This window comes from Pantherophis guttatus, chromosome 2 (assembly GCF_059756535.1).
Source record: "Pantherophis guttatus breed Tessera chromosome 2, ASM5975653v1, whole genome shotgun sequence".
NCBI lineage: Eukaryota > Metazoa > Chordata > Lepidosauria > Squamata > Colubridae > Pantherophis > Pantherophis guttatus.
The window spans coordinates 38,524,882-38,549,462 of record NC_142064.1 but is presented as its reverse complement, the minus strand read 5'-3'; the positions used below and the strand labels follow the sequence as shown (position 1 = coordinate 38,549,462).

The 24,581-nt window shown below is 34.4% G+C and overlaps 1 protein-coding gene across 4 annotated transcripts in view; it reads right to left on the bottom strand.

Moving 5' to 3' along the window:
- Positions 1 to 190: 190 nt before the first annotated feature.
- The window catches only part of XRCC4 (X-ray repair cross complementing 4), a 101,719-nt gene continuing 77,328 nt past the window's right edge, over positions 191 to 24,581 (bottom strand). For all 4 annotated transcript variants that reach the window (XM_034441235.3, XM_060690630.2, XM_034441234.3 and 1 more), the window contains one exon: positions 191 to 3,702. In XM_034441235.3, coding sequence (XP_034297126.2) covers positions 3,597 to 3,702 — 106 coding nt within the window. In that variant the 3' untranslated portion in view covers positions 191 to 3,596. The remainder of the gene's footprint in view (positions 3,703 to 24,581) is intronic.

Here is a 24,581-nt window from a genome sequence, read left to right as displayed (position 1 = left end):
GCAGTTCATTCCACAGGGCTGGGGCTCCCATAGAGAAGGCCCTCCCCCTGGGTGTCGCCAGCCGACATAACTTGGCCGATGGCACCCTGAGGAGACCTTTCTGTGGAAGCGAACTGGCCGGTGGGAAGCTATTGGTGGCAGAAGCCGGTCTGGACTGGAGTGCTGTCTCTATGAAAAACCATGTAATCAGTTTGAAGTTCTCATATTCTTTAATTTCAGGTAATTATGACAATCTAAAATGACTTTATTACACAAATATGCTGGCAGTACCCCTCTGAAAAAAATGAGAACATGCACTAGATCATACATACATAAATGACATTATAAGGTCCACATATACTGCTCAAGTCAATTGCCCAAGCATTGGTTGAAGCAAGGCACTTAGATCAGTTTTGTATGAAACTAATTGCACTCATTTCTACTTGGTATAGTAACCCAATGTGTTTATGGCTCATGGATTTATCAATGGTTGCTGTTTTACATTTAGTTTGGTTTGGTTTGGTATGAGATTTCATTATTGATAGCTATCTTGGGAAAACTTTGAAAACATTTCAAAGACAGCATTCTCTGCAAACTTTCCTTAACACAGCTTCTAAGAAGATACTACAAAAGGTGATTTATAGCTTCTCTAGTTCCTTTCTCCTGAAACGGGGCAGCACTTTAGAGTGCCCTACTAGTTGGATCCAATTACCCCTGACCTGTAATCTACCAGATTAGAATTCTAGAAATGGGATAATGATCTCTTTACTACTAATTGGAGTTTACATTTCATAACAAAACAGTAATCTCACTGATTAAATAATGCTGTTTTTATAACTCAGCATTTTATGTTGTTAGAAGAACACCACATTTGTATGTAGTACAATAAAAAGCCGTATTTGCAGCTAAAATTCTTTAAATTGTGTCTGGTATCTGGGAAACATCATATGACCAAGTCAGTTCTCTTAAAAGAAAACTGGACATCTGCTCCATTTTCCTCATATTCATAGGATCATCTTTTTCCCTTGCTCCAGATAGACAATAATAATAGCCAAATGGCTGACTTCCTTGCTATTTATCTACACTATTTTTTGTTCCAAGACACTTCTTTTGAGAAAAATTGTAGGAATTAGGGGTTATTTTTATACTATCCTTTTATAAAAAAAATCCAATGCGATTGTTTGCAGATAATATTTTATTCTCATGGATGGTTCTTTCGAAGTAACTTCTTTCAGCATTCCAGACATTTTTAAAAACTATTTTGCTCCATTGAAGACTACTTGCAGGTTACCATTAAAACAAAGCTAATACTTAAAACTGTATTTTAATTGTCTTATTAAAAGAAAGAAAAAAATCTTAGTTGTGGGGAGAGGAGAATGAAAATTCAAGGCTTACAGAAATAAAATAGAACAACAACACAAAAGTTTTATCCAACAGAAGATACAGGTTAAGTACACATAACCAGAATTATATGCAGAATTGAGTATTCAGCTGCTCTGTAATTAAGAAAGTATTGAAATGACCTAAAATTACTTCTTATAGGAGTATTTTGCATAAATGCTTAACACTAGGATAATTTCCATAGTAAAATACTTGAACAAAGCACCAAGAGGCTGTGTTTATATGAAATGTCAAGGCAATTTTTCAAAGGTCACATACTTTGTAAAAGTAGTGGGAAAAACAAGCAGAAAAATACCCTTCAGATTGAAAAAATAAATTTAAGGTCATAAAATAAAAGATAGGCTCAACTCAGTGGCAATCTGGCTTCTAGTGGCTTTCTACATTTCTAATTTGGCCTGTCTTCCTAGTGATGTCTGTAACAAACTTGTGTTGACATCAAATGGCATGGGTGTGATATCATCATTCAAATGCTTCAATTACATATATGGGCTATGAGGTCTGAGACAAGTACAAATAGTTCTCAATTAGCTAGTCAGGATTGGAAGCTCTGTCGCTAACCAACATGGTTGTAAAGTGTGATGTCACATGACTATACCATCTTAATAATAGCTGTTCCAGCAATTTCAGTTCTTGTAGGGCCCAATCTGGGTTTCTCTGAGTTTTCAGACTCGTGCTGGAGCCCATTCTCAGGGAACTTCTCTCTCACCAGAATGAGAGATCATGAGACATGTACATTTGCCTTCGTTCATAAATTTCAGTTGTAACCATCAGGTAAATCCCACATGGTCAATTGGTGTAGCATGATGTGATTGCCATGGACAATCTCCTGCCAGCTTTCCCATTGACTGTGAGAAGCTGACAGTGAAGGTTGCAAATGGCGAGCACATGACAGTGACAAGAGGCAACTCTCATCATTGTGAACTAATTGCTGCTAAGTGCTTAAATCAAAATCATGAAACTACAGAGATGTTGCAATGCAATTTCAAGGACTAGCCAGAAGTCTCCTCATTCAGTGTCATTGAAAAAGTTGCTGAACAAATGCCATTAACCAAGATATAAATTGTATAATTTGCATGACGTCATTAAATACATGTTGTCATGTGCCTCCCAGAGTCCCCACAGTATACATATGTGCCCATTTTCTTATTCATTAATGTATAATCCTACTTTTGCTCTATATCAAAATAATACACATAGCAAACTTCCATCAGTTCTTTTTTTTAATCCATAACAATCCTGTGAAGTAAGTAAAGATGGTGGCTAGTTCAAAGTTGTTCCGTAGTGATATTTGACAGCTGAGAATAGAACGTGAATATTTTCAAACTTAATTCACCATTTTAATAATTAATCTATTATCATAAGCTTTTTTCAAAGTTTTGTGCAGACTTTCCCCAATCTCCTAGATTTAAAACTGGAAGAATTCCCTCATTGGCTGAGAGTTCTGGGAGTTTTAATTCAATATACTCAGATATAAGACTGGGGACAAACTGGCCTATTATGGCAATATTATTTATGCATAAGAATTCTCCAACTCAAAATGTAAAACAATCTACAACAGATTGCCTTATCTCCAAAATGTCATAGAAACCCTTGCTTTTGATATTCCAAGAGTGCTGGTCGAAGTTGTGGGTCACTGCTTTTGTTCTCAAAACAATGGTCGCTAGGGACCATTACTGAGAAGGAAATGGAGTAAAGGCCTGAAAATAACTTTGCAGCAAGAGACTTCATTTTGGACATTTAAAAGCGATGATCAAACAGAAAGAAAACATTTGTCTAATGGATGAGACACTGTATCTATTCTTAATTTAGGAAATATATTTTCGTTAATCATAAAACCACTATAGAGATTTTAAAACACCTTTCTGCCTGAAGTCATGGGTTGCAGCCTTTCATCTTTCTTCCCAGTTTTCACTGCTGCCATTTTGATGGTCTGCTAATTGTCCTTCCTAATCCTGAGGATAAATTAACCTTTCTCATTCACATCAACTGGAGGCAGATTAACCTCCTGAAGTTTGTAAGGCCTTGAATGGAAAGTGTTGACTGTTAGTGATTCATGGGTACAACCTTTATTAGCAAAAGATAAAACACTAGTTGAATATTATTTTAGAGTACAAATAACTCCCTCCACTGCCACATGTAAAACAGTTTCTTTAGAAGAGATAATTGACTGCATTTTTAGCAGCTTGTAGTGAAATTGTAGCCTTCTTCCAGAAAAGTCAGATATCATCAAAGAGGTCTTCGGGGTCATCTGTGCTTTTCTCTTCTTCTGCCCTTTTCAAGGTCAGTTGCCTCTCTGTCGGTTTTGATGGAGCGGAATGTAGTCTAAAGTTGAAGATATATGAAATAAATTTATGATTTTACTTTAAATGAAATTAAATGCAGGCATAACATTGCAAAACATTATTTTTTAATATACTTTATGGAGTCTTTATTCAGACTTCAGATTTGGGAGAGAAAGAATATTTTTCAAAGATGCTTAGGGCTGTGTTATGGCAAAAACAGCACTTAAACTATAGAATTGGATAGTGTCATTTTTGCGCTTAGTATATTACTTAATTCCAAATATATATAAAATAACAATTCAACCAACAAAGTAAATGATATTATGGATGGTTTTAAACATTCTCGTATGCAATTTATAATATTTTCAACTGTTTTGACAATACAGAGTAAATCACATTTCAAGTTCCTGGGCTTTACATTCTGTATATAGACTATACATTCTTAAGTGGTTCTTGTCCGTTTTTTTTTAAAGGTATCCGGGCATTAAAAATTTTGTGTAACCTTCTTAGCAGGTGGCAGCACCTCGTCATTGTTAACTGATCTCAAAACAGCTAAACTAGGTCAGACCTGGTTAGGCCACCACAAAAGGGTTAGGGTTAGCCATTTTTTAAAACAACTGATGTAGTTATTTATCAGGCATTACATCAGGAGCCAACATGAATTCCGAATTCAATCATATAATATACCGGAAAAGATATCTCAGGCATTGTACAAAAAATATTTGTAATCGTGCAAGATTTCAATGAAATCTATTTAGTTCAAGGCACTAAATACTAAAGCCCCATTTTCTCAGATTAAAGCTAGGGGACAAGAGTAACCTAAGACATCCATTCCCCAAAGGCAGCCTGACTCGTCTTCTGCAATATCTCCCTCAGTATATCACTACATTAATGCAGTTCCTCTCCTGTCTACACCATTCTCTTGTATTCTATTCATCATCACTGTGAATGGTGCATGATTCTAGTACCCCAATTCCTTACTAGTCAGCCACATTACATTTATTCCTGTGGCTGCTCTGATGTCACTACACAGCCACCAGCCTAACTATCCATAAACCAGCCATCAAATTTAACCCCTCTGAAACTCCACTTCACAATCCCCCAACCTCAAGTCCCACTTAAGTCAAGTAAAGAGAGGGCTTCCGCTGGAACTCCTACTCCTGCTGGGGAGAGTGTTCCCCTGCCTGTCTCAAAAATGGCTGAAAACTGCAACACTTCTAAGGTCAAATACTCTGAAGTGCTTTCACAACTTCACTTTCTCCTCCCATATTGGGCTGAAGTTAAATTTACTGATTTAAAATTATTGGGGCCAAAATGAAACCATGTATGAATGCACCTGTCTTCCAATATCAATATAATTCCAAATATGGAAACATGCATGACTATGAATTATGCCCAAAACACTAAGAATGAAAACAAAAATTGCATTGTTTTTACAGAAAGTAAGCTTTTTTTAAGGTATTAAGGTTTTTTTAAAAACTGAAATGAGCTACACAAACTGAAAATGCAAATGTGAGTATCTCAATAGACAAATCACAGAATCAAATAACCACCATATGTGATATAGTGCCTATCCTAATACTGACAGGAATGAGGCTATGTGACAGAACAAAGTAAGTTAAATATTTCACGTTTCTCCATTCTTAACTAAGGGTTAAACCAGGGCCCTCTTAAACCAGGGAGCTCTATACATTGACATCTCAGCCTGAAGCAGAAGTTATGTGTCAGTTTCAGCTACAATAATAATTTTGCCTTTATTAAGATTAATTTAAAATAATAGGTTAAATTTGCCAAGATCTTACACAAGATCTACGTATGTGTACAATACTTGGTTTCCCCCAATTTGACATATCCATCAATGACTGACACTTTTACTGGTCTTTTCAAAAAAAGTTTTGTTGTTGAATTCCCAGTATGGGATTTGAAAGGATACATATTGTAGCATGGTTCAAGTATTATGAAATGTTTCCCTAGAAATTCGAAGAAATATCCTGGAAACCTTTTGGCATGGTTTTATTGGTTTCTCAATTTTAGTGCTTTATTAGTTAATGGTGCATTGCATAAAAATAATGGAAATTGACAAGTGTTCTACCAAGAAATGCTTTGTGTTATAAATGAGTATTTGCATTCTATGTTGAGTTTTCAGATGCTATGGACTTTTGCTTCCCATCACTATGCAAAGCAACAATCTATATGCTTATTCATGGGGTGATACAAATTCTCACCAACAGTCCAATTGATTGAAGTATTCTCCATAGTCTTGGATTTGATCATTATTCCTAACACATCTGGAGGGTAGTAAACTGGGGCGGGGGGAGAGAGACTGGACTAAAACATTATTTGCATATTTAGGTAGAACTCCAGGAATGAAAATGCCAAGTCAATTTCGCACAGCAACCTGCTCGAACTGAAATTTTCAATCATTTTCATTCAGTTATTATACCTATTTTAATATATATTCATGCATTTGACAAAGGTGATTAGAACCACAGTTGACTGGAGTTATTACATTTGGTCCTAAATTTGGCTGCTGTTTTGTAAAAAAACTCAGAAATACAAGTCTGGGATAAATTATCTCCACCTCATTCTACTCAAGTTGGTCTCTGTCCTGCTAGTGAGATATTGATGTTCATCCAATATGAAGCTCTGGGTTAGATTTTACTCATCTCAGGTTCAATAGTGACCCTAAAACACTCAGATTATCTAAACTAAGACTGCTTGGAAGCAACAAGTGAGGACTCTATTTGGAAACTTGGAGAAAGTGATATATATATATGTGATATATATTAATGAAAAAGAACACATCCTCTATTATGTTCTCAATTATCTTCTCTTCTAGTATTAGCCATTTTTAACAACCAATAAAAATAAAGAGACAGACAATTGTACAAGATGACTAATTCCTTCTTCTCTCTTGTTGCCATTTGTTCTCAATGTGGCTTCCACAGAGGAAAGATTCCAAAGCAGTATTTATATTCTTGTTATGTACTTATTCAAGAAAGGCAAGCAAACTAATGAAATCTCATACCGTATAGCTTGGCTGGGGGGGGGGGGGATGGAGAGTTCTATATCAAATATTTCTAGGAGGGAACTATCCCTGGCTTTAGGAATAGCTCATATTTTGGGGAAAGTGGTGGTAGTAGAGTGGGAAAAATCTATCAACACTGTAAAGTACAATGCATTAATTGAAATTTCACCTAAAAATACCCAACCAACCAACCTAAACCTCATGTTTGGCACTACCCAAAAAGATGGATGTAAGGGATGGCTATCTGCTTCATGCGTCCATGACAGAATATCAGGTGTTTAAAAAGATACCTGGTGATGTTGAAAACAAAGAGCCAGAGGAGAAGAGTTGCTTATTCATACTATTTCTAAAGATTAGAGTAACTAAAGTATCATAGGTATCAACATCTGGCAGAAATGTTTGGTTAAAAAAAAGAAGCACCTGCTTTACTCACAGCACCTTTATGCAGAAGGTGTCTGGAATTTCTAGATACTTTCTCTAGGTGCCAATTTAACAAAGCATATGTGCAAATTCCAGACTGAAATTTAATAATTTTCTATAGTCTGTGATTAAAATAATATTAGGATTAGATGTAGAAACCTTCATACTTTTATGATATGTATAGATATGACTATTAAATAAACTAAACACTATCCAAATCAAACTTTTACTAATATGGTATCTGCTTTTTATGTTTGCTGAACATAGGTAGTTAACCACACAAGTCTATTATTTTTAATTACTCAGTGCCAATTAATTCAGCATTTACTTTATATAGCAACTGTTAATTTTCTTGGGAAAATCCCTGTTTCCTTTTAATTATCTTTTTTCTGTTGGTGCTTATCTACCAGTGCAATAGGGATTATTGACAAATAGACTTTTCTTTCCCTCATGTATGTATTGCAAAGCTCCTTTTGCATGAAGAGGATTCTCTGCAGTAGGCCGACTAAATATACAGGAGAGAGAAAATTGGAAGTTTAAACATGCAGGTAATTATACTAAATTTAATCCATTATTATTTATGGTTCGTTGCACAGTCAGCCAGATGTTCAAGCTAGATTTGGCTTTTTTGTCCATCTAATGAGTATTATTATTTATTATCATGAAGCCTTTGACTCATTGTTAACTCCTGGGGACTGCAGTTTTCTTGGCAAGGTTTTTGGAAGTGGTTGCCTCCTTCCTAGGGCGAAAGGTGACTGGGTGAAGGTCACTCAAATGGCTTTGTGTCTAAGGCAGGACTAGAGCTCATGGTCACCCAGTTTCTAGTCTAGCGCCTTAACCATTACACCAAACCGTCTCTCTAAATTTAAACTATCATTTTAAATTATAGTAAAAATTTACATGGTCAGAATTAGAGACTTTAATTAAACTGATTAGCCTTCGTACCTTTGCACAATAGAAAAAGTGCTGTGTATTAATATATCATTCTAAATGTAATTTAAAAAATGAGGTTATAAGATGTATATTTTCATGTTAGTTTCTTAAGGTAATAATAATGAATTGAGAGTCAGTTTGGTGCAGTGGTTAAGACACTAGGCATTTTAAATGAGTTTAAATTTAAACACTAAATTTCAGCAACACTAAAACTATTGTTGCTCTATTATTTCTCAGCTGAGTCTGTTTGTTCTGTAGGATCAGATAAAAAAACTGACCAAGGAAAGGAATATAGTACTTAAGACTTATATACCACTTCATAGTGCTTTTACAGCCCTAAATGGTTTACAGAGTCAGCATATTGCCCCCAACAATCTGGGTCCTCAATGCATTATTGCCTTTTCATGCTTTCTTCCGATCAGTTAAATGTATTTTGCAGTTTGGATGAAAGAATGGGTCTTGCTGAGAAATAAAAAAAATGTAAGAATTGGAAGATCATAACCTGAAATTTGGTTGGTAGGCTTTTATTGTACAAAAAAATTAATGTGGATTTAAAAAAAATCATTATGTATGTGGCATATTTAGAATATGGAAAAAATACAAGCTCAGATTGTTATTGACTTCAGCAAATGAAGCATTTTAAAGAACAGAAACATCAGTGATAAAGAGTTAATATATTAAGATTTTATTAATACAGAAGCATGGAGAAATTAAGATGAATTCAAGAGAACAATTGACTACAAAAGGACATAGTTTTCAATGATATTCATATGAGCAGCTAAAAGTAAGGTTTAATTGGATAAAAAGTTAACTAGAATTGAAAAACACAAAATAGAAATTGAATAATATACAAATGATGAATATGTAATAGAAAAAAACATACACTTTTGTTAAGATTTGTAACAGAATAAATAAAAGATTTCATGTGAAAATGGGTGATTAATTGTTGGGGTATAACATAGAGATGGACACTTGAGAGAGAATGTGGGTAATAGATATTAAATTTACAGTGTCATAATTTAAGAGAGAAAAAATTATAAAATGATGTATTATTGATACACGACACTAGAGAAATTATTAAAACAGTACTAAGATATTTCAAACCAGTGTTGGAAATGTGAAAACCATGAAGGGACATTTTATCATGCATGATAGATTTGTAAGAAAGCTAGTAAATTTTGGCTATATAGTCATGCAATGATGAAAAGAATTTTAAAGACTAATATAAATAAGAGAATTTTTGTTATTAGTACTTATGGACAATGAATTAGAAAATATGGTAAATTTATTTTGTGTATGATAATGCAGCAAAATTATTGTATGCACAAAAATGGAAGAATAATGAAATTCCTGCAGTGGAAATTTCGATTTGTCACTTTCTGTCCTTTTTTCCCTTTCAATTTATTTCCCTTTTACTCTATTAAAAGTTTTTAAATGAATGAATGAATGAATGAATGTCCCTCCCCAATGGTTGCTGAGGCCAATGCATAAAAATTGCACAAACTTGTACAACACTTCCCTATTAGTGTTTGGGAAAAAAAAGTCTTATGAAAGAATACTAGATGGATTCTTGATTTCATCATGCATAAACACATTTTATATCAAGAACCTCCCTAGCATAAGCTCTGCTTAGCTTTATTAGAAAGTTAAGAGGTAGCTCCACATCAAGTGCTTCTATGATACCAGTTCTTAATCATTTAAGAATAAGACATGATTTCATGAAATACAAAAAACAAAGTTTGTACTTAGCCCTTAAATGGACATTTTCCTTTCCTCTGAAATGTGAAAAGGAAAAACCTGCTCTGGTTGCATTTCTCCCCTTCTAAAGTGTTCACCATTTTCCATTAGCTTCCGAAATAGTTGTTCAAGGTAAATGTTTAATGAGCATTAAACTAACATCTGCCAATAATTTATACACAAAGATTAACAAAGCTCCTTAAAATGTCAGGTGGGTTGTTTTTTTCCCATCTGTGGGAAAGAGTAATTCACTTTGGAAAGAGTGGCTATCCAATTCTGTAGTGGGTTAGTCTTGCAGACAGGAATGCTACCATCAATTCTTAATAAACTTGCAGGGAGTAAATTATTTAACTTGGAAGCTAATTTCCTGTCTGCAAACAGAGGCAGATCTCACAGAAGAATGCTTTGTGAAATGCAGGTAGATTAATAATTTGCCCTTGCTGTATTTTATCATCTTGAAATAACTCAATCATGTTCTTCTGTGACCTTCTCAAAGACTTTCTTGGTATAGAATTACTTCTTGGAAAAATAATGATATTCTAACCCGAGATTTGTTGATACTTGAATGTTTTATTGAAGTTCCTGCAACTCAACTCAATAGAACTTGTGTGAACATAAGTGGAACTACAGACATACAGAAACCAGATAACACTACCAATGGAAGAGAATATTTGTAGCTCAGGGTTGAACTGTGGGGTCCTTGGTGCTCTCTGAGCTTCGCTGTTTTCTTGCATGTGTTTCATTACTAAACTAGGTAACATCATCAGTGCATGATGACATTTGAAGGGGGAAAAAACCCTACACACTGCAAATACAAACAACCAAACATGCTGCAGGCATGAAAGGACATCGTCGGCCTCGATTCTTCTATCCCACTTCTGCATATATCACAATGTGCTTTTATACTTTCAGTTTCTGCTATATATGAGCTGCCCTGACAATTGCACCTATCAATAAATCTATAGCTATTAGGTACTGTATATGCTTATCTCCTCTCCCATTCCAAAATGTATAAAGCGGTTTTGTTTGAACGTTGTCATCGCAGGCTTGTCTAAATTCTGCATACTGCAAAATAGTGAAAAATGGTGGGTGGGTGGGTGGAGGTAGTTCTCAACCTACAACCACATTTGGGAACAGAATTTCTGCTGCTAAGCAAGAGTTATATCCAATTTTACAACAATTTTTTTTTGGTCATGGTTATGTGAATCACTGCAGTTAACTGAATCATGAGGTTATTAAGCGACTCTTGCTTCCCCCATTGACTTTTTTTGTTTAAAGCTGGCTCGGAAAGTCAAGAATGATGAACACATGACCCTGGGATGCTGCCATCATAAAAACATGTCAGTTGCCAAGGGCCCAAATTTTGATCATATGACTATGAGGATGTTGTGACAGTCGTAAGTGTGAAACTGATTGTACATCACATTTTTCAGTGTCACTGTAAGTCCAAACTGTCATTAAACAAACGAGTTTTAAGACTATCTGTGCCACCAAATTTATAGCTGATACAGTAGGAATAAACTTGATACAGAAGTAAGTTACGACTGCAGTACAGAGTATATTGATGAGGAAGGCTTTTCCCATTTTCCTTTCTTTTTTCAAGGTTTAATTGATTCATTTAATTATTGTTTTATGAAATGAATTCCTCTACTGCCCTTCTAGGAAAAAAAGATGGATAATATTTGCCAAGCATAAACGTTTCACTTAAAGCTGAAGATGTGTGGTTTTCTCTTTTGAAAAATAAATAACAATAATATGCTTATAATTTGCTAACACAGGGAAAGCTCTCATTTGCAATCTTTCCTTAAGTAAAAGCACATTGTTGTTTATGCTGTAAAACCTGTTTTCATTATGCATGCTGAATAATCCCAGGGGCAAAACCAACCTTCATTTTATATTTTGGAGTAACCATTTATGTAGGTCCAGGGAGGACTTAATTAGTAGGAAATTGCTGAAATTAACAGAACTTATTTGTTCAGGATTTTAAAATAGCTGTACTATATTTTTATGTTATGAAATCAATGGCAGTTGGATAAATTACGGAGACTTTTTTTTTACATAGAGATTCTTTACTTGCAAGGTCCTGTTAATGTAGTTTTACAATAAAGTAGAGTTAGCTCATCTGGTGGTGTCTCATGTCTGGTTTATCAAGGAAGGCTGATATTAATTTGCAAATCTGAAAGTTCAAATCTTCCACCTTCTCCTAAACAGCACGAGAACCTATGGAAGGTCCCTTCTGAGTTGTTTTCTCCACCCATTATGCAGCTGTAGGTTATGTCCTCTCTTATCTCATCATTCTCATTTCTTTGCACCATCTATCAAGGTCTTTCTCATATACCATGACATATACAGGTATTGCTTAATGACAACTTTCTGTAATAGATAGGAGTGCTAGCTTTCCCAGATCATTATGGTCATATGAAAGGACTCTCAGTCTTTATAATTATGTCATTAAATCCACAAAAACAAGACATATTTTAAGTTAATAGAACTGAGTGGTATATAAGAACAATTCTGCAGATTTCAGTACTATTTGTTTGTGTGACACATTAAAATATTAGCACATGACAGACATCAACCTAAAGTTGACAGACATCAACTTTATCACCAGGAAGTGACATATTGATAAATAATTATAAAGATTACACACGCAGAGAGAGAGAAAGAGAGAGAGAGAGAGAGATTTCTTTATATTCTGTCTTTATTATTTTTACAAATAACTGAGGCAGCAAATATCCAACACAGCTTCCTCCTCCTCCTCTTTTCCCACAACAACCAACCTGTGAGGAAGCTGGGCTGAGAATGATTGGCCTAAATTCCCCCAGCTGGCTTTCATGGAAAAGGCGGGACTAGGTAGACAAACCCTTATTTATTTATTGATTGATTGATTGATTGATTGGTTCAATTTATATGCCGCGCTTCTCCGGAGACTCAGGGCGGCTTACAATGTGTTAAGCAATAGCCTTCATACTTTTGTATATACCTGCTTAGTAGGGCTTTCGCCCCCCCCAGGCAGTGTTCTTTTTTTTATATATACAAAGTCAGCTTATTGCCCCCACAATCCGGGTCCTCATTTTACCTACCTCGAAAGGATGGAAGGCTGAGTCAACCTTCAATATATAAGGCTTTTTGCTCGCCTTGATCTGTGCTGTAAGGCAGCTACAAATATAGTTGAACCAAATTCCTGATTTGGGGATTGCTAGTCTTTTGATAAAAATCATCCTGGAAAAGCTAGTTCCATAGTATTTCTGAGAAATTAATGTCAGTGTGTTCACTTCTATTCAAAGGGGACTTTACCACTGTAATAACATGAAACCTGGAAAGATGTAGATACATCACTCAAATTTCTTTTGTTGCTGCTATTTCTAATAAAATGTTATTTTATTAAAATTAACATTATATAATATCTTTAATGGGTATGTTAATTTTGAATGATCACAACTGTAGCTTTTATGAAGTTATTCATTTTTAAAATTTTGTTATATGGAAAAGAAATTATTTGCAAGCTCATTATATAAAGTAAATTTAATTTTATAGGTATGTTCATATCTTACTATTCGATCAACCAATTTATCACATTAAAGGAAGAGCAGAAATAATCAGAGATGTAAATAATTATACTTTGAAAGTGATTATACATGTACTGGAACTTGTTTTTCACTTCTGTCCAATGGAGCAAAGGAGAGATGTGCACAAAATATAATGAGTTAGTCCATTATTTGAAGCACAGGCGAACTTTCATAAAATTACCATCAATAGTATTGGCTGATGAAATTGGCTCTTCTCCTCTAAATAGCTAATGGTAGCCAAAAGAGTGACAAACAGAGTAATGTTTTGGATAGACAAGAGAATTAATGAACTCAATTGAGAAGAGGTTGCCAGCAGACAGCAAAGGCTAAATGTAGTCTTCTCTAGATAAACGGCTAGAGACAGCTGTATTCTTAAATCTTTAATGCCAACATTAGTTAGGATTTATAGCAAGGCAACTCTTCTAACAGAAGGATATGCATGTCCCACATTTACATTACTTTCATTCCATAGGTATAAAAACAAGCATATTTGTTTGTTTATTTGTTTAGTTAGTCAGTTAGTTAGTACTGTATACTACTGAATCTGTTCATATTCTCAGTAACTTATAATACTACCATGCAACAGTTAGTAACATCCAAAGAATAAACTGAAATATCACAGGAAGAGGAGTAATACAATCAAAAGTAATGTGAACAAAACAGATGAAAAAACAAAAAAAGGAACAAAAAAAAATTGTTCAGGAGCAATAAAACAGTCCTATACGCAGTTTTAGTAAAACAGAAACAATCAACAGAACTCTTTACCGATGTAATTAAATGACAAACATGAATCCTTTCAGTTGATTTGATGCAAACTGAGCAAATCAATACAAAAATCAGCGGGAAACACAACTGAATTGTATATTGTCATGCGATAGCATATGTAATCTTTTTAAAAATTAAATAAAAAAGAACAGAGGAAGCCAATGAATTTAAATACAATAATGTTTCACTGTATCGTATTACTTATTTGATTGGTGTGAAACAGTACACTAGTGGACTTATTTAAAAATAAAAAAAACTGAGTGAAGAAATAGGTAGCTCAGGGAAAGAAAATCTGAATTCCATTGTAAACCAGAAGTATTTTGTGTTATAATTGCAAGGCCACTGAGAAAGGAGTTTAACAAAAATCATAGTAGAGCGAAAAGCAAGACAAAAATGTTTAGTTTAAAGATGGTTGTTGTCCCTAATTTATGAGCATTTGATGTTTAACTTTGTGTCTGTATACCATATACAGATAGATGATAAATAGAGATGATCGAGAGAGGGGGGGAGGGAGGGAGAGAGAGAGAGGGAGAGGGAGGGGGAACTCAACATATATAAGTCCTTGAGTAGAAAGTTGGGATGGCAGAGCAAGACTATTGTATTATTGTAGCTGGTGTGAGTCTGGGTGTAGCCTGATATTAACTATATTCCATCAAGTTGCTTTTGACTCTAGCAATCATAGAGATAAATTTTCTCTATGACAATCTGTCCTTAATCTGGTCTTTCAAGTCTTCCAATAGGGACATCTCTATTTGCCTTCCTTCTTCTAATAATGCATTCATTGCCACTCTAAGTCACCAAGTGGTTGGTCATTCTTTGATTTTGTTTTTCTTTTTTCTACCTTTCCCAGCATTAGAGCCTTTTCCAGAAAGCTGGGTCTATGCATAATGTGTCCAAAGTAGAAGCTTAGTGTAAATATTTTGCAAGCAGCTGACAAAATATCTTGATCTGAACTGGTTTGCCTTAAACTGGCTTAGGGTTAAGTTGGTATCAGTGCAACACGGGGCAGGCTACAATTTGAGGGTGGATATTGTGCAGGCAAAAGAGTATAAATCATCCTAACAGATTGATTTAGTTTATTTTCAAAGGAATGGCACTTTCAAAGGAAGTGGTAATATAGGGAGAAATATTCTTACTATAATTGATCCCATTTTACCTCTGTTTAGCTTACATAAACACAAAAAAAAATTTGTGTGCAAACTAGGTTGTCATACTGTTCATTTGAATTATCTAATTCCTCTCCAGTTTCCACTACCACCACTACCGTCAAGTTGTTCAAAAAAAGTTTTGCTTTTGGTGAAATACGCTAAAAACTGAAGACAAAAAAATCATCAAAGCCAATAAAAAACATATTAAGAGAGAATTTCAATATGCCTTTGAACACAGAAGTGGCAGCAGGTGTCTCTAATAACATATGATGTAAAGATCAATTTGAATATCAAAGAATATATTGAAATACTTTCAAAATTGCTACCATTTGGTTGACATAAGGGGACACAGCATAGAAATGTAATGAGCCCCTACATCCTTGCTTTCCTTCCTTCTCTGCAAGTAAAAACACTCACGAATTATCTTAAAGGAGCAGGCTACTATGAGGCAGGAGTGAAAAAATGTCCCATTAATAAAACTGTATAGAACACTTACTTCATTGTTTCTGCATTGAAAACAATCTGTTTAAAAATGACATCAGCATACTTTAGTAAATAACTGCTCTTATAAACCTTTTTAGCTTAGATATAAGGCAAGAAAGCATAAGGCAGGGAAATCTGAAAAATTGCCAGTTGCTTAGAAGGAACAAGTCTTTAAAACCCAAGATCTCTTCTGCTCTAGTCTTAATAGAAATACAAGAAAGAAATATCCAGAATAGCCATTTCTACACTGCCTGCAGAAAAAAGAGGAATGTTTGCATAAAATTTTTATCCTGCATCATAATGACAATGGTGATGATATGATTGCATTTAAATAGAAATGCAATACCGCTCATGGGAGTATATGCTGAAACCGGATAAACTATGTGTAGATAATCCAACTAGGATTTTCTTCAAACATAAAGCTGTCCTTTGTGAAATAGGACTTTCGATAAACCTGGACCAACAGACTTATCTATCTTTGATATTTCTATACCACCAGAGTTACTCATCAGTAGATGTTTCACAAATCAATAAAAATGCAAAAATCCATAATCATCATAAAGCTCATAAAACCTCTATAAAATTAAAAATAGCGCACTTGCCAATCATATAATGGCATGCCCTACAAGGTAGATCAAACCAAGAAGGAGATGCTCAGTTGCCTAAAATTACTTTTATTAAGATTGCCTATTGTTACCAAATCATGAATATACTTCTCCTTTGATTTTTGTGTGAATTTGGGTTATATTTGTCTTAGATGCTTTTACAATGTTTATCTGTTCATTGCCTTGGTAACAGGTCTTCCCTTTCTCTGTCAAGTGCATTTTCTTCACTTTTTACAGATGGGAAGCAAAGCCTCTGCATTAGTCACCAAATACCTCTCAGAAAAGCCATTCCAACCACTTTGGGAAATAGCCAGATATGGGGGTCAGCATATTCCTAAAAGTGAGGGAAGCTTCTGGGACCCCACTTGCTTAACTTTCCGAGCTGAGGAAATCAGAATATTCATTCTGCAGTTTATGCTTCCTATCCTGGCCCTTTTCTGCTTCTCACTGTGGATAGCAAAGAGACTTCCACCTATTTCTGCCACTAGTCTTCTTTGCTGGAACAGATCTCTGGAAGAAGCCTTTTTAGCTTAGATATAAGGCAAGAAAGCATAAGGCAGGGAAATCTGTAAAATTGCCAGTTGCTTAGAAGGAACAAGTCTTTAAAATCCAAGATCTCTTCTGTTCTACTCTTAATAGAAATACAAGAAAGAAATATCCAGAATAGCCATTTCTATACTGCCTGCAGAAAAAAGAGGAATTTTTGCATAAAATTTTGATTCTACATCATAATGACGATGGTGATGATATAATTGACCTGTCATACATGACAGGTTCTATAATATTCCACAAAAAAATTGTAGAAAATATCTTGCAGTCAAGACAGCAGCAGCAGCAGCAAGAGCAACAATTGTTCCCAAGTGGCCTCACTAACAAGTCCAAACTCCCTTTTAGTGATGATTGCATCAGTTGTCTTTCCTTTTCTTCTCAGACCATCCTCTGTTTTCCCAACAATTGCAATGATGCAAGAAGTTACTACCCTGTTTCCCCGAAAATAAGACATCCGCTGATAATAAGCCTAATCGGGCTTTTGAGCACATGGCAATAAGGCCAAGCGCTTATTTCAGGGTTCAAAAAAATATAAGACAGGGTCTTATTTTCGGGAAAACATGGTACTTCCCACCTTTCTCTTATCTCATCAAATTAATACTGTATTCGCCACATACTTCAACCTTTTCTCCAGTTGAAATGTCCACTTTTAATCTTTATCTCTAAACTTTCTTCCCATGCTCTCAAAGAGAAGAGGTGGCCATAGAAATTAAATTAAATTAAAATAAATAAAGGCAAGTCTCTCTGCCTTAAAGAGCAAAAGAGTTAAAAACAGAACACAAGAAAAGGAAAAGATCCTTTTATACTTACAAAATATGTACTACTTTTATTGATTTTGTTTTCTACTCCTTGCTATTTTTTAAGCAGATAAGCAAACAAGCATATTTATTACCTTGCATATTCCAAGTTTAAAAGCTTTCAACATTAGGTTCGGAGAGAGGGTCTGCATGAGACTCTAGAGACCTGTTTGCAGTCAGGAGAAATAACTGTGCCAGCTGACAGACTTCAGGCTTTACTGGCAATTCATGTCAGTTCACATTTTAAAACATGAAAAATAGGCTGAAGTTTACTTGCTAAGTACTTGGCTGCTATGCTATTTTTGAAAAAGGCAAAGAGATAAGGAAGAACCCCAGATATCTGATGACTTTCAAAGAGGGCTTTATAAAAGTTTGAGAACCAAATATTTATAAATGAGGTTGTCAACTGTCTCAGGTTGCAGGCTAATATATTCAGCCATTACTAACAGGATTATTCATTTCCACAGTATACTGGTGACTAGCCAAGAAATGGCTCAACAATCCAACAGCAATCAAATAGTATAATTGCATCATACAGAAATGCGGGAGACATTAAGGAAGACTGACTGGCAGATGGGAATAGATGAAGATTTTGTTTTAGGCAATGCTTCCCTCAAAATATCTTACCTATATAAATGTGGTGTGCATGGTTTGGATTTTATTTTATTTTGCATTCGTTAATTTTTCAAATTTTATATACAATTTTAAATGATTCAGATTGTTTTAATCTATTATTTGCACTTCAATTATCTGCAAATTACTTTAGTATATGTAACAGTAGGAAATAGTATACAGCTAATTAAATAAATGCAATATTATAGTATTAGCACTATCAATAGTGCTTAAGCGCCTTGGCTGTAATCCCAAAACAACTGCAGTACCACTTATTTATTTATTGTTTATTTATTGGTTCAATTTATATGCCGCCCTTTTCCGGAGACTCAGGGCGGCTTACAATGCGTTAAGCAATTGTACTTCATACTTTTGTATATACCTGCTTAGCAGGGCTTTGCCCCCCCCCCCCCAGCAGTGTTCTTTTTTATACAAAGTCATCTTATTGCCCCCACAATCCGGGTCCTCATTTTACCTACCTCGAAAGGATGGAAGGCTGAGTCAACCTTGAGCCTGGTGAGATTTGAACTTGCAGTAATTGCAGGCAGCTGGTGCTACTTAACAGCACTTTAGTCTGCTGCACCACCAAGGCTCTTAATTGAACCTTGAACACCATGGCATTGATAAATTCACATTCATCAGTCACCTGCAAAAGCCAGCTTTACTTGTGACAATATCTGCAATACCATTAAATATCCACATCTCCAAAGTTCTTGGGAAAGATTTGATAGGCAGACAAAATGCCATATTCAGTCTGAACAGCTAGCTGACTGTGTGACAAATCATAGTATTAACACCTACATTATTTTATGCATTCTTTTTTACCGCTAACAGTGCCATATTTTATTTTCTCTAACACAACTTTTGCATAAAAAGGAAGATATTTCTTCATATTTTACACTTTACTAAGATAATATATTCTAGATGTTTAAATTTAAATTTATTTATTAAATTTATTATCCTTCTTATCTTTCCTACTACCTTCTCATATTGGTATCTTATGGTTATATCACATTTTTATTTGTATGAACACCAAGAGCTTATGCACTGGAGACAAATTCCTTGTATGTCCAATCACACTTGGCCAATGAAGAATAATAAAGAAATAAAAATAATAACAAAATAATTATAATTCTGCAAAACTATATATTCTTATCTGAATAGGGGCATGCAGAGCATGTTTCTTCCCAGAGATTTTAAATAACTGAGTATGTGCAGCATCTGGAGGCATCTGTACCTGAAGAAATAAAGTTTAATTTAAGAGAATTTATGAAATCAATGAGATAAATGTAAAGGCAGTGGGAGCATCAACAACAACAAAAAAAAGTAAAAAACGGAGGAAATGGTCAATGAAGATTTGTGAAAGAGTGTTTTCCTCCTTTGGGATTTTTTTTTGAATTCTTGTATGACTTTGCCCCTGAATATTATCAGTGAGTTCTATTGACTCAAAGTGTGCAAAATTAAAATCTGAAGAGGTAAAAATGTTTGGATTTGATATGAGTATGATTGCTGTACCTATCAGCAATTCCTTAAAGATATGTATCTTTTCTTGATTTTACCTGGTAAGGGTTCAAGCCCAGAAAAGCACACATTTAAGTCAGTAAGTTTCAGAAGGTACATTTGAGATAAGGAAGCAATGAGAGAATGTTACTGTCTCCTTAATGTATCTTAACCAAAAAATACATTTTCCTGGGCTCATGAAGGTATTGTAGGAGACAAGGGAAAGGCATGGTTTCCTTAAAAAGCCATCAGCAGTTATAGCAAACATTACCATATCTAAGGCAACTTTCTTGCTTAATATTTGAACACTACACAACTCTACATAGGGTGTGTGTGTGTGTGGAAGTGGGGTCTTAATCAAGTTCATTAACCACCTCCAGAATGACATGTCTCTATTGGAGCCACAGACCAGGAGGCAGAACCAGTTTTGGGTCCCTTTCACAAGGCCAAGAGTGGGTGCAAAGGGCAAACTGAAGGCAATTTAATCTGTGGCACGGGAGCTAACTACCATGCTATTCTTGTCAGAGTTCCAAGTAACACCCCCAAATTCTACTTTAACATCTGAAAAATAAATTTAGAGTTTGGAATGGAAATCTTGAATTGGCTGAAAATATGCCGATAATTTCAATTTAATGATTGAATACCAGAATACAATATTCAAATATATCATAAATAACCTGTGGCATTTTCTCCAATACATGATTTTCATGTTTTAACCATACAAAACAAAATTTAACTGAATCAAAGAATTATCTGTTTTCATTTACAATATTAATACTTGTAACTAATGAATAATGAGTTCATTTTTCAACAATTAATTTTTTCAGCGCATTTCTAAATGCGCAAAAAGAGAAGTAGTTCAGAAATTAGATACAAGACACAATAAATTACTATGCTACTGTTTGTAAAAGTATTTGGTTGCAAATTTAAATATGGCATATATATAGGACTGAATGGAAACAATATAAATCAACAAAAAGATGTAGTAGATACACATGTAATAAGATCTGTGATAAAGCAATGGACTAGTGCAACCTTCCTTAGCTTCCTCACTTGTGAACTTACATGTAGTGAGAAAAACTGAGTAAAATTTTCATACTTGTCCATTTTCTTTATATGTCTTCCTCTCCCATTCAATATTTATAGGAAGAAGAGAAATTATAGAGAGAAAAATGGCAGATGTAGTAGCAACATAGTCTTAGCCAACACAGTGGGATTACAGCTGACTGCTAGTTATATCAGGAAACACGTTCATTCAAGCTGTCTACAATCTTCAAATTTGAAAGCCTAATTTATTCTTCTCCTAGATCCAAGAACTGGAACGACTCAATATCAACTTCATAGAACTCATCTCATAAAATGCAGTCCTTAACTAGGAATTAAAGAGTTGGATCCAATTTTACCTCTCTATGCCAGTTGTTCATTATAAGTTACTGTACATTCAGTTTGGCTACTATTAATTTTTGACAACAAAATTGCTTGGATGGCAAGTCATGTTTATAAATGTGAAGAATCAATTTTAATGTTCTGGAATGTTTGAAAATAAGGAAGGAATATTAACGCACCTCCACCCAATATTAGAATTTAAGAGACAAAACTCAGAGGAATTGCCAAATATTCATAAATGGTTTAGTATTTTGCTTTCAAATTTCCTACTTGTCATTTTGGCAAGCAGGGCAGACTATCAAAGTAGGACATGAGTAATATTATTACAGTTAGGGTTTGTGTTGCTTAACTAATTGTCAGTGAAAGGCTGAGGCTGGGATTAAATTATTCTGGCAAAACTACATTTTCCTTCATTTAACAAACAGTTTCTAAAACTAAAAAAAAATAATAATAATTCCAAAACCTGAAGGAAATTTAATTTGTGGCATGGCAGCAAACTACCATGCTGTTCTGCTATTCTTCTATTTTAACATCTGCAAAAACATATTAAGAGTTTGAAATGGAAATCTTGAAGGGCTGAAAACATGCCAATAATTTTAATTTCACAATTGAACAACAGAATATAATATTCAAATATACGATAAGTAAAATGTGGCTTTCTCCCTGGCACATTGTTTTCATGTTTTAACTATACAAAACAAAACTTAACTGAATCAAAAAATTATCTGTTTTCATTTAAACATTAATACTTGTTATTAATCAATAGTGAGTTCATTTTGCAGCAGATTTTTTTTCCAGGGCATTCAAAATATGCAAAAAGAATACAATTTGTTTTGACAATTCTAAAAATGTTGGAAAATATAGTAATTCAAAATGCTGGACTATAAGTTTAGCTACAATTAAAAAAACAAACAAACCTGAAATTATGAATTATCTGTCCAGACCAGAAGTGACTCCACAATTTAATGAGCCACAGAAAAAATACTCTTTTGCCTCATGCAAGAAAACTATTCACCTGGAAAAGCAAGATCTCCTCCAGATAAAACCCTTGTTTGACTTTCACTTTAAGTGTATGAATTACCAGTGGGATAATATTAAATTTTAAAAAGTAATTTGTTAACAAAGAACTATTGATTGTTTCCAAGTCATGTTCTTCTTCCTTTATTCAACTGTCTGAAGAACAATGCCTTATCTGTATTGAAAGAAGTTATTCATTTGCTTAATTTACCATTTTCATTTTCTTAAAACCTATCCAAAACTACATTTCTAATTGAGTTAACTGTGAAGAAAAGATTAGATAGCTACTTCATTTCTTCTGTTTCTTTAGATAATTGAAATTATGCTAAAAGAAATGTATTCTAGTTTATCCCATGGGCATAACTAAATCAGATGCTTGTCATTCAGGAAGCCATGATCTCCACCTCTGATCAATAGCTCAGACTGGCAAAACACACATACACAGACACCCTTACAGCAGCATTTATGACATCAACTGTGTTCTAATTCTTATAACCAAATATTTTTTCTGTAATAAACTGGTTTACATGAAAATTAAAATTCTACAATTACAATAAAGCTTAAGTCTCATAAATCCGAATACCAATGAACACTGAAAGCATTCCAAACTCAGAGTTTTTATATACAAAATATTGCACAAGATTACTCTTGAGACCTTTTTATAGCTCTCTAGAATTTATACATTCTAGATTATATTTTATTTACATTTTCATCCACTGGCATTGCATAAGGCCTAGGGATTAATATTTTGAGTCGTTTCTAAGAAAGATATTGAAACTTGGCTTGCATTTATATGTTGGTCTGGCATCTGTTAGTGAGTGGCGCAGCTGAGAAGGGATTCTATAGTATTCCCCATGAAAATATTTTGTGGTCTAAATACTCATGGCCTATTTATAACACATTACTGTGGTGTTGATTGTCAATTAAGCTGAATAAACAGTGAAAAATAGTATGGTCCTGGATGAATTTGGGTTTGAAATGCATTACTAAAATCCTTATAAATGGATTCTGAAACTTTATTCAGATTTCAACATGGAACTAATATTTTTAGTTCTCTTAAATGCAACAGATCTTGAAAGTGGAATCAAGACAACCCATCTCCTCCGCCCATCCCATCAAGAAAATTAGAAGAAATTCATTTGCTATGATTACTTTATATTTTCAGTAAATTTCGGAGGAACTCTCATTTAAAAAAGTAAAATATTTGGAGAATATTTTATCTTTCAGATAAATACCGTGTTTCCTGTGTTATATTTTTTTGAACCCCGAAATAAGCACTTGGCCTTATTTTCGTGGGAAGTCTTATTATTTTGCCTTCTTACCTGATTTCCAGCTCTGCGTTTGAATATTTTCGGGGAAGGGCTTATTTTCGGGAGAGGCTTACTTTAGAACATGCGTTCAAAAGCCCGATTGGGTTTATTATCAGGGGATGACTTATTTTTGGGGAAACAGGGTAGTATTTTTCAAAACAAAAATAAAATGACACCTTTTCCCTCAAAAGGAACATTTTTCCATTAGGTCACCAAAGCGTTACAGCTCACAAGTGATGATATGTAAATTTCAACATCTGAATTATCTCAGCTGTTGCAATTAACATTTCTTTCATACAAACTTCATTCACAGCTGTGATGTATTTCTAACTACATAAAAAGGTAATTTCACAGCACTTTACCCTACTCATTTAAGCTGGTGAACAGCCTTATTGTAACTTACATGAAACTACCAGTATGAAAAACAGTGACAATAAAGATGACTTTCTCTAGAGAAAAATGTATCACCTGCTCTCAAGGTCTGTCTAGATGGTTAAAACACATCTGCTTTAATTGAAATAACAGTTATATTGCTTCCCAAGAGTTTCATCTATTGTTACATAAGCAGTTTTTCCTTTCATTCCTTCCTCTCTCTGAATCTAAGCACAATTATTCCAGAGGGTTTCCTTTCCTTCTTTTTCAAATATTTAGAGATGCAAAGGGATTTCAGGAAGATGAAGAATGAGAATACAATCTGATCATATAAGACAGCTTTTTTAAAAAAATCCCAATAACTATATTGAAAGCAATAAAGAAAAGGAATAAAGTCATATGCTTTTTTTTCTTGCACCACCCCAACCTCTTGAGGTAATTTTAACTATATGTAAGTGCTATTGGGGATGCTATACTACACCTGTGTCAAACTTGATCGCATCACGTAACATATTGTGACATATCACAATGTTTTTTGCCTTTGCAGAGCCGGCGTGGCATGGCATGCATGTGACGCATCTGGCCCATAGGCTGCCCATTTGACAGGCCTGCTATACCATGTTAATTTCCCCAGCTCAGATACAGCAGTTTCTTCTTCCATTTCCCCAGAGTTTTATCACTAGTATTT